This window comes from Ostrea edulis, chromosome 5 (assembly GCF_947568905.1).
Source record: "Ostrea edulis chromosome 5, xbOstEdul1.1, whole genome shotgun sequence".
NCBI classification, from domain to species: domain Eukaryota; kingdom Metazoa; phylum Mollusca; class Bivalvia; order Ostreida; family Ostreidae; genus Ostrea; species Ostrea edulis.
In genome coordinates this window covers 28,375,226-28,398,215 of record NC_079168.1, presented here as the reverse complement: position 1 = coordinate 28,398,215, position 22,990 = coordinate 28,375,226, and the positions used below count along the sequence as shown (strand labels likewise).

Here is a 22,990-nt window from a genome sequence, read left to right as displayed (position 1 = left end):
ATGTAAAATAGAATATTTCTTCAAGACAATTAGTAATAAATGTGTAATTAGAATTCATCAAATTAAATTTAATTTGTAATGAGGGCTCTGCGGTAGAACTACGTCCACGTCGTAGAATCGGGGAAAACACATAATTTATGTGGCTTAGAGTTCTGCCATAATTTAGAAACACAAAGAATGCCTAATAATAGTAAATTTGATTAATTTTTAAAAGTAATTTGTTTCCGTTATAATGGTAATTTTCTTTGGATCATATTAATTGTGTTATGAGCTATGTTTGTTAACCGTACCTGTATCGGTGTCCGTTTTCGGTTTTTGTATTTATAACACAGTACTAGATTTACCGCTTTTGAGTAGGTGACATTTCAAGTTTAAGAATTTATACTTATTATTATTGGGTTTTTTTTAATTGTGAGAATCAATTTGGACATAAAAATTGTTCCCGAGAAGTATGAAGTAATTCTGTTGACCGGTTTTAATATTATCTTTAAAACATCGCAATCCGGGACCATCGGGAGTCGGCAGTACTAGATTTACCGCCCACCATCAAAATTATTTATTTCCATATGTAAACTCATTATTAATCTTTGTAGACTTATACATATTTAGATTTCCATTTCATTAAAAACAATTTCTAAAAATTTTTTTTAGAATTAATAATTGTGCAAAATTAAGTTCCATTTGGGTCCATTTGATTTCCATTTGGGTCCATTTGGGTATTTCGACGTACCGAGCTTTCGCTCGAACTGGCCAAAATATTCATCACAGTTACTGATGCGCTTTATTTACATTTTTAAAAAAAATAGGCTATCATGGCATGCTGTTTACTAAATAAAGACACTCGCTTAAGGTAATCGTTTCCCCCTGGTTTTCATAACATAAGTGGCCGTGATCATCAACCTTGTCCCACCCCCAATATTAGGGAAACTGTAAAGACTTCCCATAAACCCGACCAATTAACGTTGCCGGCTGACGCAACACAACCCAGCTTATATTTCAACTTGAACTTGCAAAAGGATCTTCTATAACGAAATTTTAACTTCCGGTTGTAATGTATGTAACAACTAGATGCTGTCATAACACAGTAGATCTAATACCCGCACTCAAGTGTTTGCCTCATCCAATTTCTCGTATAAATTAAGACATTCAAACCCTTTGACATTTTGAACTGTAAATAACTTTGTCATGTTCACTTTTATTCAGAGGAAATACGTAAGATTGTGTAACTGGAAAGAAGATTAAAATTTATGGCTTAACCGGGGATTGAACCCAGGACTCGTGCATTACTACTAGACTAGTAAGGCATTTTAACCAGACCAATATCCCTTACCACTGAACAATTGTTTGTCAATTCCAGCTTGGTTTTATTTTTGTACAATATAAACCTTGTGATATTTATATATGAATTTGGGCAACTCTTTGTAATACATGCATTTCAAAATCGTGTAAGTGGGTTCTGCAATGAATGCATTGTCATTATCAATGATCATGATTGAACGCAACAATGACTCAAAATAGAGAAAAATTACACACCAGAAATGAGAGATTTCGATGGAATTTTGCTGTTATAGACTCTGAAGGAAGCGCTTAATTAAACACAAGCAAGAGTGCGAGTTATCGAATGAAATGTGCTCATTTTAATGTTGGTCCACATAAAGTGTTAGTAGTTTCTTCCAACCAGACTCATCTGGAAACAATTTACAATCTTCTCTTCCATAAGATTTAATTATTAAGTCACATTCAGAAGAGTCAGTATATAAAAGGCTAACTATTTTGGAAGAATTCAGAATTTCCGTGTGTTTTGCAACTATTTAATTTATTTGTATGGTACTTAATACCACACATACATTCTCTCGGAAAGACTGTCCGTAGCGACCTTGCTGCTTATACATACACTTTTTCAGACTCGTTTTTATGAGAGTTCTACTAGTGCAGTATTTACTATCATAACTTGTGTATTTGACATTGAATGTTTGACGGTAATTACTATTATAACTTGTGTATTTGACATTGAATGTTTGACGGTAATTACTATTATAACTTGTGTATTTGACATTGAATGTTTGACGGTATTTACGATTATAACTTGTGTATCTGACATTGAATGTTTGACGGTATGCTTGTAGAGTGCAGTATTTATTAACTTGTGTATTTGACATGGAATATTTATGCTTGTAGAGTGAGTTCGGTTCTAAGAAGAGCAGTGAAGGAGTATGGGCCGAGACATCTTGTTGATGGGGAGGACGACACATGCTGGAACTCTAATCAAGTAATAACTACAGAATTTTAACAATCGAGGATGTGCGTTTCACATGTTGAGACAAATTATGTATATTTCTCATTTATCTTCAAGAATGGGCAAATAATCTACAAGCCTTGATTCAATTCTTTATAGATGACCAGGGCTTGAAGCTAACTTTTTATGTCACGGACCAGTCCAGCCGGACTGATGGGGTATAATTTTAACCAGTCCGCAGAAAAAATTACCAGTCCAACAGAGTTTTCCAGAAATATTCAAATATATTTTGTTGATATCATTAAAATGAAATTTAACTCATTATGCCTTAGACAATATTGTAACACTTAAATGTGGAATTTATATTTACGAATCAGATTTGTCCGGTTGATTAAACAGATCGAAGCATGCCAAATGTGTATGAAATTTCATATTAAGTATATTTTCCAAAATGATGCTTTAGAAAATTAACCAGTCCCATCAGACTGACTAAAACAAATGTCAGTCAGTCCGCCAGACTTTTAGCCAGTCACAGACTGACGGACATATGTTAATTTCGAGCCCTGATGACACTGTTGCAGTATATTTGTTGAAGTATAATATACAGTTATTGACTGGGTTCGAGGACAACAGCTGTTTTGTTTGACCCGAGAATGGGTCTGTTGCCCGAAGCCGTAGGCTGAGGGCAACCGATCCGTTTGAGGGTCAAACAAAACAGCTGTTGTCCGAGGACCCAGTTAATAACTGTTTTGTTATACACCTTCATTTTTTAGGTTGTTTTTACTAGGTGCACATGGTTTGTTGATTTTAAACGGGACAGTGTGATTACATACATTTATCACTGATTCCACTAGTTTAAAAGAAAACATACCCAATATCTTAATTGATAATTATATTTTTCGTGTATCTGCTCTGCTTTTCATCTAATAAATTCCGTATTTCATCACCAGTCAAATCAGTGAACCTCACCATTACGTAAACAAACAAGCAGACCAAGAATCATATGACTTGCGTATAACAGCTTTAACACGAATAAAATAAAAATAAGTAAACTTCATCTTATACAATTGATTCTAGAAAATGATGAACAAATATTTTTTTATGTTCTTGCTGTCCCTACTTTGAAGAATTAATTGAATTTCATCTTCCATTGCTGTCGCAAAATATGCATCCGCTACTTCGTTCTTTGAACATCGGAAGGCCTCGGGTACCAGGCTACCATTTCTCTTTATCCAAACGGCACGAAAAGATAACTCGAGTTAGCGCCATATGACGTCATCGGTCAACAGTCGATTTTAACAGTTTCCGGTCCAACAGTCGCCAGAACAGTCGAAATGTTGGACTTTTTTTTGTAATGAGTTATATAGGAACTGTTTTATAGGGGTATAACAATAATTATTGTACCTGTGCTTATGCTACGGGGACAGATTGATTTACATGACAGGCTGCTGACATAGTGCAGATTCATGTTTTTAAAATCATGGCCCCCGGGGTAGGGTGGGGCCACAATAGGAAATAAAAATTTTACAGGCAAATATTATATACACTACTGTGTAGGAAAAAATCATTAAAAATCATTTTCTCGAGAGTCACTGGGCCAGACAAGTTCAAATTCACATGGCAGCAGTGCTTTCTGACATAGACCTGCATGTTTCTATATTCATATGAAGCAGTATTCAAAAACTTCTACATGAGAAGAAAAAATCTCTTGCTGTGGCCTTCAATTCGACATTTAGATATATCGATGACGTTTTGTCTATTAACAATGATAACTTTCATTCATATGTCGATTCGATATATCCAATCATGTGAGCTTGAAATAAAAGACACAACAGAATCGACCACTTCTGCTTCATACTTAGATATTTTATTGAAAGTAGACATTAATGGGACTGGTTCACGATTTTTTATAAAAATATTTTTCCTTTTTTATGGTAAACATTAAAAATATAACTACTGTAATTTAATGCTGACAGCCAAAATTTTGACCTTCTGAATGCAAGAATAAAAGCAATATTTTAGCCTTAAATCTGTGTTATGTAAACAAAGACTCGAGTCTTTTTATGTATACAAACAAACAAGTCAAATAATGATTTTGTAATATAAAACTGCTAACACTAAAAAGAAATTGCCTCGCAGACATCATGCAGAAGAGCAGACTGTGTTGGCTGGGGCACGTTGACCGCAACACTGGCTGGATTGCTCAAGTCTGACAACTGAACGTACTAGCGGAGAGGACCACTGGCAGATCCAAACTGTCTTGAGAGGATGTCGTGAAGCGGGATAGGAAAACCCTGGGTATGGATTCCGTCAACCCTCATCACAGACAGGAATGGAGAGGAAGACTTAGATCGAGACTGGACAGTCAGGCCCCACCCTCAACAGAGGATTAATTGATGGCCTGATCAACAAATAAACTGGATATGATGATGATGATGAAAACATCTTAATTTTGCATAACCTCAAATTTGAACTTCTAGATGACACATTTTGCCCCCAAAATGCTTGAAATGTGAAAGATATAATAAACTTAGATCGATATCCATTTCTTTTAAAAATTTCATAAACAATAGCATACCACAATTTTTGTTTACAAACCAAATAATAAACTCTCTAAAATGAGCTTCTGTGATAATGTAAAACCTTAATTTTTATGTGAACTCTTTTAAACACATTAGACAGAAGATTTTGATCATTAAAAGTGAAAAAAGAAAGTTTTAGGGAAAATCGTGAATCAGTCCCTTTAATGGCAAACTGACAACTCAACTGTATGACAAACAGGATGATTTCAGCTTCTCCATCATCAACTTCCCATATTTATGTAGCAATATTCCATTATCACCTGCATATGGTGTTTATATCTCTCAACTGATTCGATACGCTAGAGCTTGTTCTGTTTATGGTCAGTTTTTAAATCGAGGCAAGCTACTGACAAACAAGTTGATGGTACAGGGGTTTTAACAGTCTCGATTGAAGTCAGCATTTCGCAAATTCTATGGTTGTTATAGCGATCTAGTTCGTCAATACTACCTATCATTGGGTCAAATGCTGTCTGACGTGTTTCATACCGATTGTTAGGCCGTTCTTGGCACACTGATTTTGACTACGGATAACTCCGTTTACCTGATCAGGATATAGGACTCATGGCGGTTGTGACCGGTCAACAGGGGGTGTTTACTCCTCCTAGGCACCTCATCCCACCTCTGGTGTGTCCAGGTTTGCCCAACTATCTATTTTGTATTGCTTATAGGAGTTATGAGATTGATCACTGTTCGTTATCTTCACCTTTCATAGTGCAGATTCAAGTTTGTTAAAATCATGGCCCACGGATGAAGGGTGGGGCCACAATAGGGGATCAAAGTTTTACATGCGACTCTCCATAACTCAAAGTTCATGGGACCTTGATAATTAAAACTTTAAGAAATCGAAATTTGGCAATTGAAAGTCCGACCATATGGTTTAGATCTTACCGTTACCGGAGATGTTTACCAGCAAGATCATGGGATCATTTCGACAGGTTTTCCTTCATATTTGTCAGGTTGTTCAACATAAAGAACCTTATTTTGCATTAATAAAAAGATTTACAAGGTTATATATTCATTTGTTCTTTTCTCATGCTGAGATAGGTGTACAAATTAATTTCTCATGCTAAGATAAGTGTACAGATTAATTTCTCATGCTAAGATAGGTGTACAAATTAATTTCTCATGCTAAGATAGGTGTACAAATTAATTTCCAATAATGCTTTTACACTAAGTGAAAATTCTAATAAATAAGTAAAATGATGTTTTAGAGTAACTTTACACAAACAACAAACTCGAGAAATTCAACAGTCTGTAGATCTCTAATTATTGTCTCTAAATTAATGTCTCCAACTTACTCTCTCGTTGTCAAGTCAAAACAAATTATGAATTTAATTCATGGTCGGATTTTATATAGTGTAGGGTGAAAACTGACTATTTATACAATCAACTAAGTGTCCACCTCCACAAAGAAGCAGGGGCGAGGTATCACCTAGTAAGGTCTAAGCAGAAATAATTTTATCTCTGGGTAACGGTGTGTATACGCTACCACCACTTTTGAGAGATCGAGAGTAAAAAACAATGAAATATGTTTGACAGAACCAAACTGCACTTCAAGAGATCGATTGTAAATTTGCTTAGTTATATAGAGAAAAAGATTGGGACCGTGATTTCACTTAGTTATATAGAGAGAAAGATTGGGACCGTGATTTCACTTAGTTATATAGAGAGAAAGATTGGGACCGTGATTTCACTTAGTTATATAGAGAAAAAGATTGGGACCGTGATTTCACTTAGTTATATAGAGAGAAAGATTGGGACCGTGATTTCACTTAGTTATATAGAGAAAAAGATTGGGACCGTGATTTCACTTAGTTATATAGAGAAAAAGATTGGGACCGTGATTTCACTTAGTTATATAGAGAAAAAGATTGGGACCGTGATTTCACTTAGTTATATAGAGAAAAAGATTGGGACCGTGATTTCACTTAGTTATATAGAGAGAAAGATTGGGACCGTGATTTCACTTAGTTATATAGAGAAAAAGATTGGGACCGTGATTTCACTTAGTTATATAGAGAAAAAGATTGGGACCGTGATTTCACTTAGTTATATAGAGAAAAAGATTGGGACCGTGATTTCACTTAGTTATATAGAGAAAAAGATTGGGACCGTGATTTCACTTAGTTATATAGAGAAAAAGATTGGGACCGTGATTTCACTTAGTTATATAGAGAGAAAGATTGGGACCGTGATTTCACTTAGTTATATAGAGAGAAAGATTGGGACCGTGATTTCACTTAGTTATATAGAGAGAAAGATTGGGACCGTGATTTCACTTAGTTATATAGAGAGAAAGATTGGGACCGTGATTTCACTTAGTTATATAGAGAGAAAGATTGGGACCGTGATTTCACTTAGTTATATAGAGAAAAAGATTGGGACCGTGATTTCACTTTGAGAGACTGAGAAGTCACCTGTTTAGGAACATTTTTTAATTATGGGCCAAAGTGACTCAGGTGAGCGATGTGACCCATGGGCCTCTTGTTTTTGTGGTTGATAGAAATCTAAGAGAATGGGACAATTTTATTTGAATGTTTCACACACCCCTTTTTTGTAGGGTTCTCCACAGTGGGTAGAAGTTGACATGGACTCATTATCCAATGTTGAAGAAATTCAGATTCGATTTCAAGGTGGATTTGCTGGAAAGGACTGCAGTGTACAGACAACTGATGAAAATACTGAAAACCACACCGTCATGGAATTTTATCCAGAAGACGTGAACTCCTTACAAATATCCTTTTCTCAATGATCAATGTCTATGCAACAGTTTACAATTCACATGAAAAACTAATCATTTTGGTTAGTTCACTACATACATTGTAGTTTTCATCTCTTTGTGAGAAAAAAAAATCTTTGGCTTAGCAGTTCTACATTGTATTTATCAACTGAAAGTGATCATTTCACCTCTTAATATTGTAACCAAGTTCCTTATAACCATTTTTTATACACCTGTCAAAGACGGGATGTATCATGGTATGAAGTCTGTCTGTCCAGACCTTGTAGGCAAAATTCCAAGTGAACTGTAAGCTCCAGAATTTTACAACTTGTGACATTTGATCACCATGCTATGAGAGGAAGATGACCATTGTGTTTCAAGGTTATAGTATCAGTTAATAGGAAAACCATGTAGACAGAATACAGATCAAACTATGGAGGCTAGGACCATCAAACTTGTTACATATACTACTCATGCCAAGTGGAAGATGCCCTTTTGTTCTTCAAGGTCAAAGTATCACTTGGGCAGGATACAGACCAAACCGTTAGGACTAGGACTGTACTTGGTACACCTTATGCCAAGATCAGTCATATCATTTAGTAGAAAAACCTTGTTTTCGTTACGAATACAGATATTGCTCTGAAGTTAAGCCACAAGTTTCTTCTCGGAGGAATATATGGCATTTCAGTTTGATTGGTGCACCAAGACCTATTTAGGGATAAAAGCGGGGATTACCCTGAAATTTTATCACAACCTACATCACAGAGAAATACATAATCAGTTCACACTTCAACTTCATTGGTGCACCATGACCTACTTTAGGGCTAAAAGTAGGACAAATAGTTTTCTGGACTTTTTCTTATCATGGATACAGATATTGAACTGAAAGTCTAATGGGCGTCTGTTGTACCGTTGGCGGTACTCTTGTTCTTTACAATATATGAAGGTTATTTCAAATTATTCATTACAACAAATTTCTTTATAACCCACTAGTGTAACTGTAACCTGTAATTATTTCCAATGTTTTGATGCTGCTAGCTATTTCTCAGTCTACGCTCCTTGACCTTCCTCACAGCTTTAAACTACCAAGTGTTACTTCTCTGAAGAAATTCAAAATAATTTTCAGCAACAGTACGGACTTTTTTGGCAGAATCACCATTTATGAATTAAAAGTCCTAGGTGCTTCAATTTAACACAGTTTCTTTTCATTCAAATGACAGGAGATGGTACACTGTACAATATATTTATTTTTACATTTGCAAAAGGCACAAAACATGCATTTCACATCCCAATGCAAATATGTATACAGCTTACAAGGGAACGAAACATCAATGACATCTGAATAATATACACACTTTTCACCTTGTGTAATCTATGCATCCGTCTTCAAAAGAAAAAAAGTTAGCACTGCATGTAGACAAAACTGCAGTCGTTACCTTGCTTTTCATCCTAGTGACCATTGTGCCAAATCGGAATACATGTCCCAGCTCTATTCAGTATAGAAGCAAATTACATCTCGGAATCATTCACCCTCAGAGTATATAATCACACCAATGTCAGGTCAAGTTTGACATGATTTTATAAGACTCCACCAATATGATACAAATCGAAGCTATGGATGTAGTTCATCACAGTTGGTCTATACCACAACTACTAATTTGATCAGAGCTACAGATGTAGTTATGTGACGGCCTATATCTGGAGGACGTCTCCCAGCTTGATGATGTAGTTATGTGACGGCCTATATCTGGAGGACGTCTCCCAGCTTGATGATGTAGTTATGTGACGGCCTATATCTGGAGGACGTCTCCCAGCTTGATGATGTAGTTATGTGATGGCCTATATCTGGAGGACGTCTCCCAGCTTGATGACGAGCTCCTGGAGCTGTTGGTCGTCCGCCCAGTGAACACCACTACCCACGATCAGGCCCTGAAGTATACACTTAGTGATGGAGATCATCTGTAGCTGCTGGTCCAGCTCCTCACACAAACTACAATGTACAATTGTCAGGATAAAACTATAAATATAATACCACACACAAACTAAAACGTACAATTGTCCGAATAAAACTATAAATATAATACCACACACAAACTACAACGTACAATTGTCAGGATAAAACTATAAATATAATACCACACACAAACTACAACGAACAATTATCCGGATAAAACTATAAATATAATACCACACACAAACTACAACGTACAATTGTCCGAATAAAACTATAAATATAATACCACACACAAACTAAAACGTACAATTGTCAGGATAAAACTATAAATATAATACCACACACAAACTACAACGTACAATTGTCCGAATAAAACTATAAATATAATACCACACACAAACTACAACGTACAATTGTCCGGATAAAACTATAAATATAATACCACACACAGACCAGATCATTCGCACAAGGGAACACCCTAATCATTGACACATGCGAAAGCCCAAATCATTCACACATGGAAAAGTCCTACTGATTAAATCATTGGCACATGGGAAAAGCAAAAACTTAAGAGGTGTCATTTCTGGATTTCATAATTAATGACCTTCCAAAAGATGTATACTGCAAAAGAATCTCATTATTTTTTAAAATGCAATTACATCATACTTTTTGAAAATTATACTCCCTTACCAGTATTTGAAAATAAACATTTCACTTATATAAATGAAATGTTTTGTAATATTTACAGTTGAGGTTTTTCATTTAGTATTCTGTCTACATGTATGTGTTGTCAACATATTTGTATATAAACTCTAAATATTGAATATCTATGGTGCAACTAGGTAATACATGCAGCAGATTGCATTTATTGATAATGAAATGATCAACATACAATTTAATATTGATTTCCAGGACATATCTTGGGATCAGTAACATAATTATATTTTAGTTCCTCATATTTAGTAATTTTATAGTAATTTGCCTGATTAACAGCTGGAGGTGGGGTGAGGGGAGGTGGGTTTGCACACATCTCAAAAAGCAAATATTGAATTTAGACCTTGTATCGTTCAGAGGATATTAAAGACATGGTAACTGAGTTTTTGAAATTTCAACAGCACTTGAAGGTCCTGAGTGAATGCAAAATATACACTTCATTAAATTGGTTTACATCTGCCTATCTTCATTTTAACCTTAAAAAAGATAAATGTAATCAACAGAAAGTTATTGTAACTCATTTATAAGATGTAAATAAAATCTGAAAAGGGAGTAATAAATTTATTCATGATTTTAAAGGGCAGTGAATGCCCAAGATATCAACTGTCAGACAAAACTGTCAAATTTGCCATCAGTCCGATTCACTTTCATAGCAAGTCAAACCAATATTGCCTGGTGATGGTTCTGACTATTAGACCGAGTCTGCATCTCTACAAAGTTTTTAAATGATGAATAAATTGTTGAAATGAATCGAGTGTTTACTCAACTTTGTACAGTTAAAGGATTTCAGATGAAAATGTTCAAATTTTATTTTTCCATTTTTAATGTTTACAATACTTAACTAAGGTATTTCTAATGGTCAACAAAAATTTGAATGTCAGATGTTGAGTTACAAGAGAGATGCAGAGCTTACAATTCTTTGTTATGTAAACAAGGCTTGTGCCACATTTTCGTTTACATAGGTTAAATATTAATAATATTATACTGGTAAAAGTCTTGTTTAAAGCAGATTTTATTTTTCATTTACAAGTTAATTCTGAATACAATTAAACAGTTTCTAGTGTTTGTCACATCTCGTTTTGTTTCAAACATATTTTCTATTAAGCAATCTTATGATAAGTTTTAGACAAGGTCTAAAATGTTTTGCTAGAGAAAGGCTTGAAGCTATTATTCAGTTTAAAGATGTGCAGTACATGAACTCGAAGCCTGATCTTTAGAAAAGAGGAAATTTTTCTTGGTGACCTTGACATTCAAATGTCTTTAGATGGATTATTTTACCTCTTAGTTTCTTGGTCTGATATATTTTTCTGACTTTCTTGTTTCTCTTTCAATTCTCTCAGCAGTTGTCTGTTCTTCATCTGTATATCTACCAATATAAAAAAATTAAACTATTTTAAAATTCCATGAGAAATTTGGAAACAAATCAAGCTCCTAATAAATACCTTGCATAGAAATATGGAGTGCCAAATTAACCAAAACTCAAATAATTGAAGATATTTTTTATCATTTGAAGATATCATTAATTCAATTGTTGTTCTCATCAATAAACAATTTCCGAGTTGCCCAATAGTTATTTCCCTTTCATAAAGTCTTGCACATGGTGAAACGCAAAATACGTTTTCGAATTCAAGATGTGGGTACAGATGCTTATCACTTCGTTCATATATTGCCTAAAGGATGATTACCAGACGTCATGCAACCACTCGTACTGCAGGGTCACACAAATTTAGTAACTTTATGAGTATTGAAATAGCTCTAACAAAAATCACCATCTTTCTTTCATAAAGTATCACTCCTGTTGAACAGGAAATAAATAATAATTCTTTAATTAATTTACTGAGGTGTTGGGATTTTTAATGATAAAAACAAGTGCGTGATGTTAAAGTTAGCGCTAGACATGCACACTCACTCACAGAACTAGAAAAACAAGTCTAACACACCCTTACTCCCCCGGGCATTCCAATAATAGTAACCACTATCAAAGGGAATTAATTCTCACACAATGAATGAATGAACGCAAGTCAATTTGTCAATAAAACAAATTAAACTTCAATTATGATAATGAATAAATTACATCCCGTGACATTCTCCCTTGCCAAGAGAAAATGTCTCCTGACATTTTGTCATTAAAATCCAAAGTGCAAAGCATTATATCATAAGGTAATAATCATAAAATCCTAAATATACCATAAATATGGCAATCTCCAGCTTAAAATGTATACAAAATTCAACGTGACAAAATGAATTGATGATATCTTCAAATAATTAAAAATATCTTCAATTATTTGAGTTTATTTAAACAATAAAATGCTTTCTTTGTTGTTTCATCAAGTGATGAAGGTATCAAGCATTGCAGAAAAAAAGTGTAACCTGCATAAGCGGATTATGCAAATTTTTTCTGCAATAATTGCTACCTTTATCACCCGATGAAATAACAAAGTGAAAGTAAATATGTTAATTTGGTGCTCCCTAAAGAAAGCATTCTTAATCGAAGAACATTAGGTACTTTATTTTTATCATCTAGCTCTGTACCTCGGTTATCCTTTTTCACTTCATCTAGTTCCTCTTGATATTTCCTGCACTCCTGTCAATAATTAAGAAATATATGTTATAAAATTGTACAGGACTTAGCCATGGGACGCTGAATGAATTTCATGTACAATCATCTTTTGAAAGTGGTTGATACTTCCAGTTTGATTTCACTAATACTTATTTACCAGCCTGACAGAGTTATGATCATGCTTTGATGACTCTTTCGCGTCAATGAACAAGTCTCGCGAACAAGTGCAAGATTACCGGGACATAACCAAAACATTGATAGCCCCCCCCTATTTTTAATAACGTATATTTTTAAAACATGGTGTCTTGTGTCTATATCTGCAATGGTTTGAAATTACATACATTCTGAATACAGAAAAATCATTAACTCCATGTGAAATCTCTAACACCAACTGTTCAAAAGTTATGGCCAAAGTTTTAGCGAACGAACATACAGAGCAAAAAGGATATGTTCCCAAATCTCCAATCACAGAGGTATAAAATATTTATAGGTCACCACAATAATCACAGAGCTGGAGGAGTTTGCTTGTTGGGACCGTGATGTACTAGAATTAAATGAAACCTTAAAATTTACCTATAGATATATATCAAGTATTTCAGACGTGTTATATTCAGAAGTGAAATACAGGTATAATTTATTTGGAATTATCACCTTTAATGTCCTCATGATGTCGGAGACTACTGAGCACTGCCTCTCCAGAAGATTCTCAAGGTACCTATCAAACACAGTGATGTGTGTGAGTAATACATCAGAACATTACATAGGAGGTAGACTGATAGGGCTTCATATAATTACTGCATATCTTAAAAACCTTTTTTTTCTTCCAGTTTTAAGCCACTGAAAGCAATTACTAGTGAGATTCGATATGAAAGTATTCATTATAGAATAAGTCAAATATTTTACAGAATTATATTTTTATGCACCCTTCTCTTATAACAGACAAATAAATTTATGATTTATAAAGATACTTGCTCTTGTTCCAGTGTTTTGGTTGGAGGGTCACCACCCCCTCTCTCGGAGTTTTCAAACAGCTCTGAAATGATGGCCTCGCTTCTCTCTACCCTGTCAATGTACAGAATTCGGTTTGGAATATTGTTCCACACATTTGCTTGAATGTGCATGATTATATGGATCTTAAACTATAGTACTACGATTGATAAGACTGAGCAATGTCAAGGTCATCAACTCCTACATTTTGTACTGCTTTCCAAAGTATAGTCAAATCTCTACAAACAACTTTCCCTGAAGATCAAAAATGTAATCATAACAACTTGACGGGAGTCGTGCAATTAGTTGTTTTACTTACATAATTAGTTTAAATGTCAGAAATATACATCTTATTTTGAAACACGTTATTGCATAACGCAGTGCATATAAACATGTATTACACTGCACATCTGACATCTGTTGTTTGTTTACCTCTTCTTGACCATATTCAACCTCTCCCGGTACATAGTCTGTTCAAATAAATCATCGAGTCTGTTGGAAACTCTGAAAATAAAAAGTTTAATATACACAGACTGAACAAGTAATGAATTTCATGACAAAAATTGTATTTCCTGTACATGCCTGGAAGTTACTGTACTGCACCGACCTAATACACATCGCGATATCTAATGCAGTGGTTCCGGAGAAGTTGAAAACGTGAAAAGTTTACAGATGGGCAGGAAAGCCAAAAAGGAAGTCCCATGCTGAGGTAGTTGTTGGCAAGATATATCAAAATTTGTGGCACTTGAACTAAAGATATACAGTGAAACTTCTCTAAACCGGCTGGCTCTCGGACCGATAAAAACGGACAGTTTATAGGGATGGCCGGTTTACCGAGAATTTAGCCTTTAGAGACATTTTATCTCAATATTGTCAAAGAAGGTACTGTTCACTTTGTTCTGGTGATCTATGATAAATTATCGGTAGAGATCAAATTAGTCCATTTCTACCTGCAGATAATTATAAATTCTCGCTGAAATCATCTAATTTTAAACTGAATATCTATAACAGGATACTTAAAGAAAACACAGAAGCCTATTATTGGAATAACACTGTTTACATTCATCGCTTATATCATTAACACATTTGTTTTGACGTTTTTAAAAAGTACAGTAGTAAATATGAAATTGTAATTTGAATATTTCTTGGGAATTTTAAGTCAATGGAAACCAAGAAAATTAATTTATTATTTAATAATTATCATTAACAGTCATGGGTTTGTTCTTTATCAACTACCATTTATATCCATGCGATAGTATGGTGCAACAATATGGCGTTTGATATTTATTCATTCAATATGTTCCTAACTGTTTTTTACACTTTGTACAGAATTTGGAAGGGTCGCTTGGATTAGCCAAGTGTCATTTAAAAAGTGGCCGATGTCCGGTTTTGTAAGACTTCCTTTGTAAGGAAATGTTAAGATTTCTGCCAGGACTTTGAAAATCGTCCGATATTCATGGAGAATCGGTTTTCTGAGGGGCCGGTTTGGAGAAGTTTCACTGTATCTCTACATAAGTAGAACATTCCTTAATTGGACGTAAAACAAACAAAAGCAAAAACCCACATAGCACAGGTTTTCTAGACTATACTGGATGGCTTCCATTGGAGCACGGTTTACTTTAGGCATCGTATGTCTGCCATATCATTTAATGACAGTCTGACACTTTCAATGGCTGCTAAAATTTAATCCTGAATCATTTTCATTTAGGCCAAAATAAGTACATGTGTGTTTCCTATTTAACTCTCAAATTTTTTAGGTAGGGTAGGTACACATGTAGGTAAAACATTTTATTTTGTTTAAACACTTTATTTGAAATCTTAGATTTTGATAAGCTTTCAATGCAGGTCTATATATATACATTACAAATACTTCTCACACATTTTGAAGATCAATAGTACTGTAAAAGTGATTATTTACGTGTGGGGGAAATTCACACTAATTACGTGCTCACGTACTTAAACCCCAGCGTAAATAACCACTTTTACAGTAGTTAAAATGTAAATCAGAGAAACTTGAATGCAATAGTAAAAAAATTCAGGATTTTTCTTTCCTTTTATTATATATTGTCAATAAAATATCTAGGGTTGGCAGGAAAAATGTAGGTAGGGTCAAGAAACGGAAACACGCGTATATTATATTTTGGCCTTATTGAAAATAAAGATTTTTCTTTGTGTACAATACTATACATATTTGGAAACACAAGATTATGTTTGTAATTAATGTTTTATATGTATCAATCTGCAGATAGTCAGACAATAATCACTACCCACTATTTTTAATTGATTGTATTACCTTTTAAAGCCCTGCTCTAGAATTTTTCATTCATATGGAAACGTCATCATTGTCAGTGAAGGGTTGCAAAATTTAGGCCTATGCTCGGCACTTATGGCCATTGAGCAAGGAGGGATCTTTATCGTGCCACACCTGTTGTGACACGGGACCTCAGTTTTTGCAGTCTCATCCGAAGGACCGACCTCATTTAGTCGCCTCTTACAACAAGCAATGGGTACTGAGGACCTATTCTAATCCAGATCCCCATGGGAACCACTTACTATTAAAATGGTTCACATACAGAGGCACTGGTAATTGCGTTCTTGGATTATTTCCTATATCTCCTTTGAATCAAGAGGTACATAGACTACATCACTCACCTGAGCTGCTGTTCCCAAATGTAACAAAATATCCATTCTTATTCCTTGTCAAAGAAGCAAATTTGTTGCAACAATGAGTTGCTTGCTACTCATTTCACAAATTAGGGACCTTTTGGTTAAAAAACAAAAAATTCAGACTTTGTTTTTGTATAAGACAGCATGAAATGGACCATTGTAAACCTTATTCCAAGGGCAGCAATCTAATTCAATCAGATCTGTTTTTTCTTTATAGATTATCAAAATGATGTAAACTTTGAGTCACCATTGTGGCCTCTTCACAGACAGCAAGGGTTACAGTTTGAATAAACTTCAAACAACATCCTATGAGAATGTTTCATTATTATTCAAACATCTAAAAATAAATTGGTTACCCATTCTCTAGTATGGTTTGAACAAACCCGAAACAACATACTGGAATTATTATCATGTTTCATTATTATCGTAACATCTAAAAATAAATTGGTTACCCATTCTCTAGTATGGTTTGAACAAACCCGAAACAACATCCTATTAGCATGTTTCCATGTCTATAAAACATAGAGAGAACCGTTTAATAAACCTTTGTGTCATGTTTGGTTGAAATTTATTCATTGACTCTGGAAATGAACAATTTCAAAGGACACCAAGTTTACAATTATTTTGCTACCTCCTTTTCTCAAGAGTGTTGCTCTTCACTTGAACAACTAGAATTCTTTCACCGTTGCATATTTTGTCATGTTTGTATAAAGTCTGGCTGAAATCGGCTCAGTGGTTCTAGAGAAAATTCTCAAAAGACACCTCATATTTTTAGAAATTTGCATTTATCCCTCCTTGAAAAGAAACATGATCCTTCACTTAAATAAACTTGAATTACTTTTACCCAATGATACTTAGTACTAAATTTGGTTGAAATTGACTGAATGGTATTTCAAAAGATACCAACATATTTTCACTGTTTTTCAAATACCCCCCTCCCCCCAACCCTGGAAAGGTTGTTGCCCTTGGTTTGAACAAACATGAACCCCTCCTTTGTGCTGAATTTAATTGAAATTGGCCCAATTGTTTTTGAGAAGAATGACAAAATTCGATCAGAAAACTTCACTTGAACAATACGCCCAGACGAGTTAAAAATTTAAAAATAACACCAACAGATAGATAACTAAATATAAATTTCAATAAAGTCTCTCCTTACTTGTCATCTAAATCTTTCACAGAAAGCTCTCCAATTTCAACAGATGCTGTAAAAAAAAGTTAATGATACAAGTATGTAAAATTAAGTGTAACAACCGTTTATCGTAGATGTCAACTTTTAACAATCTGAAATGGGAGTAATTTGTGTAGAAATTTGTAAATGAATTCAATATACACAAACATCTCACTTTTGAGATGGAGGATGTTAGGGTTTTCTTTCACAAAAAAGATTTTTTTTTCTTTGGCGAGAGATTCTCCAACAGAAGAGGTCTTACAACTAATTTAGTAAATATTACTTGTGGCCAGGGTTTTTTCCCCACAAGTTTTGTTAAAACAAGTCCTGGTCTTAAGGCTTTTGTCAAGACAAGTCCTGGACTTAAGGTTTCTGTCAAGACAAGTCCTGGTCTTAAGGTTTCTGTCAAGACAAGTCCTGGACTTAGGTTTATGTTAAGACAAGTCCTGGACTAAGGTTTCTGTCAAGACAAGTCCTGGACTTAAGGTTTCTGTCAAGACAAGTCCTGGATTTAAGGTTAAGTTTGTGAGTAAAATGTCCAGAGTTTACACATCAATAAATTCTTCAAAAAGAATGTTTGGTTTTTATAATTCCAATTCGTTCCCTTCATTATCAATTTCAAAAATTTGAATAGTTTCCCCGCACTATGTTATTTGTTTTCAGGTGCGTACGTATACTTGGCGTTTTTGGATTTATTGATATGTAAATTCTTGCTTAGATTTATTTTTGTCCAATCAAACAATTGTAATAAATAACATTGGATTTATTTAACAATTTTGAAGCAAGAATTTTAATATGTGGGGCTCTGGAGGAGATTTATAAACAATATGACTACCCTGCTTTGTTTTCATTATTTGGGAATTTTAAACCAACAATTGGGGGGAAATACCTGCTTTTCAGCATCTGGAATGGGGCCTTACCCATTTTCAGTTAATTTGACAAGTTTATTGCTTCAGATCCACTCTGATTCCATGATATTATATATGTTGAACATTCTATTTGTTCTTTTATTTTTCATTTTCTTTAACACCAGTTACAGCTTGCTTTGCTTTAATGAAGATCATATTATATGAAAGAATATTAACTCTTAAAATGAAAAATGAAGGAACATAGAATGTTCAACAAATATAATCTCATGGAATCAAGAGTGGATCTGAGGCAATAAACTTGTCAAATCAGCCGAAAATGTCACTTCATGAATTAATGTCTTCCAGACAGTAATTCCTGTTCATAATCTCTGATGTACACGGACCTTGGAGGTCACCAGTCCGGAATAATGCGAAAGAGAGGCACTACGCACGTGTTAGATTTGTAAACAGTTTAACATGCCAATTTTATAGCAAATTCATTATTAAAATTTCATACGAGTGACCCATTTGTGTAATTATTACTTTCTTCCACTTATGATACTTACATCTATTCATGACACAACTTAATTTGAAATGTGTAAAACTTTACTCATGTCAGTTTCCATCTTTGTATGACCTTGGTCTCAGCAAATGGAATATATTTGGCAATCATCACTCACCATATCTGAGTATACAACGATTGCATCTTAGGCTAGATAGCATCTTATACAAAATGCTCATTGTAAGAATGTTCTCAAGCAACAAGCACTTGTTTATTTTGTTGAATTTTTCATCAGAGCTGAAGAATTACATTAGTTGTATCAATAGGTGTTAATATGGTGCATACTGTCAGTTACAGCTTGTATTGCTTTAAATAAGCACTCATGTTCTTATCATGAGAAATGATAAAATTGTCAAAATTATTAATAAATTTCCACTTAATCTATCAGAAATCTAGGGGTACATGTATTTCGTAAATCAGCGGGTCATTTCGGGAATTCTCAGCATCTATAACAATAAACACTGTACCTGCAGCAATTTCAATTTGATGATTTTCTAGTTCTTCTTGCATCCAATTTTCTTTTTCTGAAGATGCCATCACTGACAAATCTCTATGAAACTAAAAAAAAAACAAGTACATACTACATGTAGCATCAATGACAGGAATCAGTAGGTCTACAATGTGAAACAAGTACATACTACATGTAGCATCAATGACAGGAGTCGGCAGGTCTACAATGTGAAACAAGTACATACTACATGTAGCATCAATGACAGGAGTCGGCAGGTCTACAATGTGAAACAAGTACATACTACATGTAGCATCAATGACAGGAATCAGCAGGTCTACAATGTGAAGCTCCTGTGTATAAACCCTCACCATTTAACCAGAAACGGCTGAACGAGAAATGATTAACGAATTTTAATTGCTTTTTCAAGTTTTGCCAGTCTAACAAAAATGTGTGGATCCAGATATATAAATAGTGGGCACATATATACACATGTGTAGGCTATATATGTGTCCTCTATCATAAGACCCAAGCACCTGCACCTTTGCTAGCCAAGGGTGACAATCCACGGTGTTTCTCTATTCACGTACACCATGGATCGTCACCCTTGTCTAGCGAAGATGCTGCACCTTTGGTTTTTGCTTTCAGCAGGTTGGAAACACTTCTCCTATAGTGAGATCTCCCTAAAACGCGATTATCCCTCTTTAGTGAGAAAGTAAACATTGCCATAAACATGTGTTTTGGAGTCTTTATTGAAAATAATCGCAAATTCCGTGCAATACTGAATAAGTGCGACACAAACTGAGCAGGACGCGAATTGTCTAAAAATTGACAACACAGTGTCTGTATCTGTATAGGTACATTGAATCACCACTTCTGTATCTGTATAGATACATTGAATCACCACTTCTGTATCTGTATAGGTACGCTGAATCACCACTTCTGTATCTGTATAGGTACGTTGAATCACCACTTCTGTATCTGTATAGGTACGTTGAATCACCACTTCTGTATCTGTATAGGTACGCTGAATCACCACTTCTGTATCTGTATAGGTACGTTGAATCACCACTTCTGTATCTGTATAGGTACGTTGAATCACCACTTCTGTATCTGTATAGGTACGCTGAATTACCACTTCTGGCATATGATCAATGGAAATGAGAGAGTGCAAGTAGATCTTATTCGCGCTGAAGGCTTGATTTAAAGCCTTCTACAGTCTTTGAACACACTTGGTGGTCACTCAGTTCATTCCAGTCAATGACTGTACGTACAAAGAATGAGTTTCTTCTTATAGGTGTGTTACATGATGGTATATTGAAACAACGGCTATTGTTGGTACTATGGATGATGTTCCGTGTTTCAAGGTCAGTAAATTTCTTGGCTTTGATTCGTCGTTTGTTGGTGGCTGCTACCAAGTAAGTATCAGGCGGTATCGCTGGTACTAGCCCCTCGACCACCTTGAATAGGAACATTAGGCGTAATTCTTTCCTTCGTTCTTGTAAAGATGGAAGATCTAAGGTCTTAAGCATGTTGGTAATACTCCCTGATGTCCAGTTCTTATAGTCTCCAGTAATAAAACGAGCTGCTTTCCTTTGTATCTTCTCCATCTTGATGATATCTGATTGAAGGAAGGGATCCCATATAATGGCCCCGTACTCTAGTGTAGAATGTACTAGGGAGATGTATGCTGTTCTACGAGTAGGTGAAGGACTGTGACGAATATTCCCTCTCAGAAAGCCTAGTGTGGTACTTGGTTTCTTACATATATTATGTCAAGAAATTTCATATCAATGTTGCTGCGTAAAAGAGAAGGAGGCTGAAATCCAATGCACATCGTGAGTGATTTTGTTTTGATTAATCAGTACCGAAGGCCCGTCCACGAAGCAAGGCTCTAAAGGTAACACGTATTTAAAAGAAAAAATTCAAAATCAGCAAAAGAAAGAGATAATCTCTATATACGTTCACTGAAATTTTCGTGATCCATATGGGCGCCGCCATTTATTTTTTCATTACCTGTTTCAACAGTTATTTGTGTTTTATTTTGAATGCCAATAATAGAAGACTCCAACGTGCAATTCGTAATTTAAACACTCAGTTTGTTCAAAGTAAATAATAAAATTATCATTGGTACAGGTTTTAGCAAATAAATACATATAAAACCGTAATACGACTAAATAGATGAACGAGTTCATGAGTTTCTTTGAATAAGAATATACGATAAAGTTACGGTTACTTTTTTACCATTTTGAATTTATTGGTTAATTTTGTTTGGTTTTAACAGCCTTTTTCATTGCATACGGAATGTATTATTGTTGTTTATAATTGTTTGCTTTGAAAAAGAGAAAAAAGTCGAGGCTAAATGTGACGTCACAATGCACAGTTTACGTCGCCTTGCGTTTTATTTCCCACGTTCAATGAATAGGCGGATCATGTAAAACTGTTGTCCCCATATAAACTCCTTAAATATTGAGATGTTACTGGGTGTTTAGCGCAAGGAAATTTCATTCAAAATATATATTTATAAATGAATCATAATCTACCGTACTTAACGGATTTATGATTACCACTTGGGACACGGAGTTACGTACATGCTTCGCTCGGTCTAACGGTCACACCGTATACATATTATATTTGCACAGATCGCTGTATCAGACATTTTAGCACTTTTTCTTCTTTTCTCGTGAAACACGGAGAGATGTACTCAACGGGTGTTTTTCTAGGTTGTATGGGGTATTTTTACTCTTTCTAGAGAGGGATAATCGCGTTTTTGCGAGAATATCTCACTATAGGGGAAGTGTTCCCAACCTGTTTTAGATTCCATTACGAAGATTTGATGTAGAATCCTGTATACGTAAAAATATCAAAACTTCTATCGAAAAAAAAATTGGAAATTACATCAAACAAGCTTCCTTATTTTTTACACACATATCTAAAACACCTTACCATTAACAATTTAACTCGGTTCTTGTTCAAAGTAGTTGTTTACATTTTTCTTTTTGGCGCTAAGTATAGTACTTCCGGAAAAAGAAAACTATGACGTACGATCAGAAAAATCCCGAACAATCTTCAGAGCGTTAGAAGGATCTTCGGACGAGAAAGTTTTTGTTTTATCATTTATATCTGAAACCTTGAGCTCACATAATATTCCCCAGGTATTCAAATCAAATCCTGGTCACCAGGGAAATCCATCGACCCACCAAGCTATTAGTACTTGTAAATATTTGAAGACAAAGATTAGATTAAACTCGCTCAATTTGCCTGACATCTGAGTGAAAGGCCTTGGATAATTTGATAACATTCAATGGCCACACTGTGTATTCTTATTTCCAAGGATGACAATATCGTTTTCTGTAGTAAGGATAAAGTTCATTTTGTTCAAAAAATTACAATTATATACATTTATCTGCATTTATTTCTAATTTCAAAACGATTATAATCTTCAAATTATGTCATTGAATTTTTGCTTCCTGGACAAAAATTCAGTCTGCCATATAAGTTGGCGCCTAGTGTAACTTTTGACATGCAGTCATTCAAAGTATGTC

The 22,990-nt window shown here is 34.7% G+C and overlaps 2 protein-coding genes across 2 annotated transcripts; one reads left to right on the top strand and one right to left on the bottom strand.

Annotated features, from left to right (window-relative positions):
- Positions 1-706: 706 nt before the first annotated feature.
- Positions 707-8,773, top strand: LOC125650606 (nuclear receptor 2C2-associated protein-like). The gene is made up of 4 exons (XM_056165661.1): positions 707-850; positions 2,179-2,269; positions 7,379-7,553; positions 8,612-8,773. The coding sequence occupies exons 1-4, from the start codon at positions 813-815 to the stop codon at positions 8,728-8,730; spliced, it is 423 nt and encodes a 140-aa protein (XP_056021636.1). The 5' UTR covers positions 707-812; the 3' UTR covers positions 8,731-8,773.
- Positions 8,767-22,579, bottom strand: LOC125650605 (kinesin-like protein KIF21A). Its single transcript, XM_048879044.2, has 9 exons — positions 22,392-22,579; positions 19,465-19,555; positions 17,576-17,621; positions 14,185-14,256; positions 13,738-13,827; positions 13,417-13,480; positions 12,738-12,789; positions 11,484-11,571; positions 8,767-9,527 (listed from the first exon to the last, which is right to left on the bottom strand). Exons 1-9 carry the CDS (start codon positions 22,392-22,394, stop codon positions 9,377-9,379), a joined length of 657 nt encoding a protein of 218 aa, XP_048735001.2. The 5' UTR covers positions 22,395-22,579; the 3' UTR covers positions 8,767-9,376.
- Between the last annotated feature and the right edge of the window lie 411 nt (positions 22,580-22,990).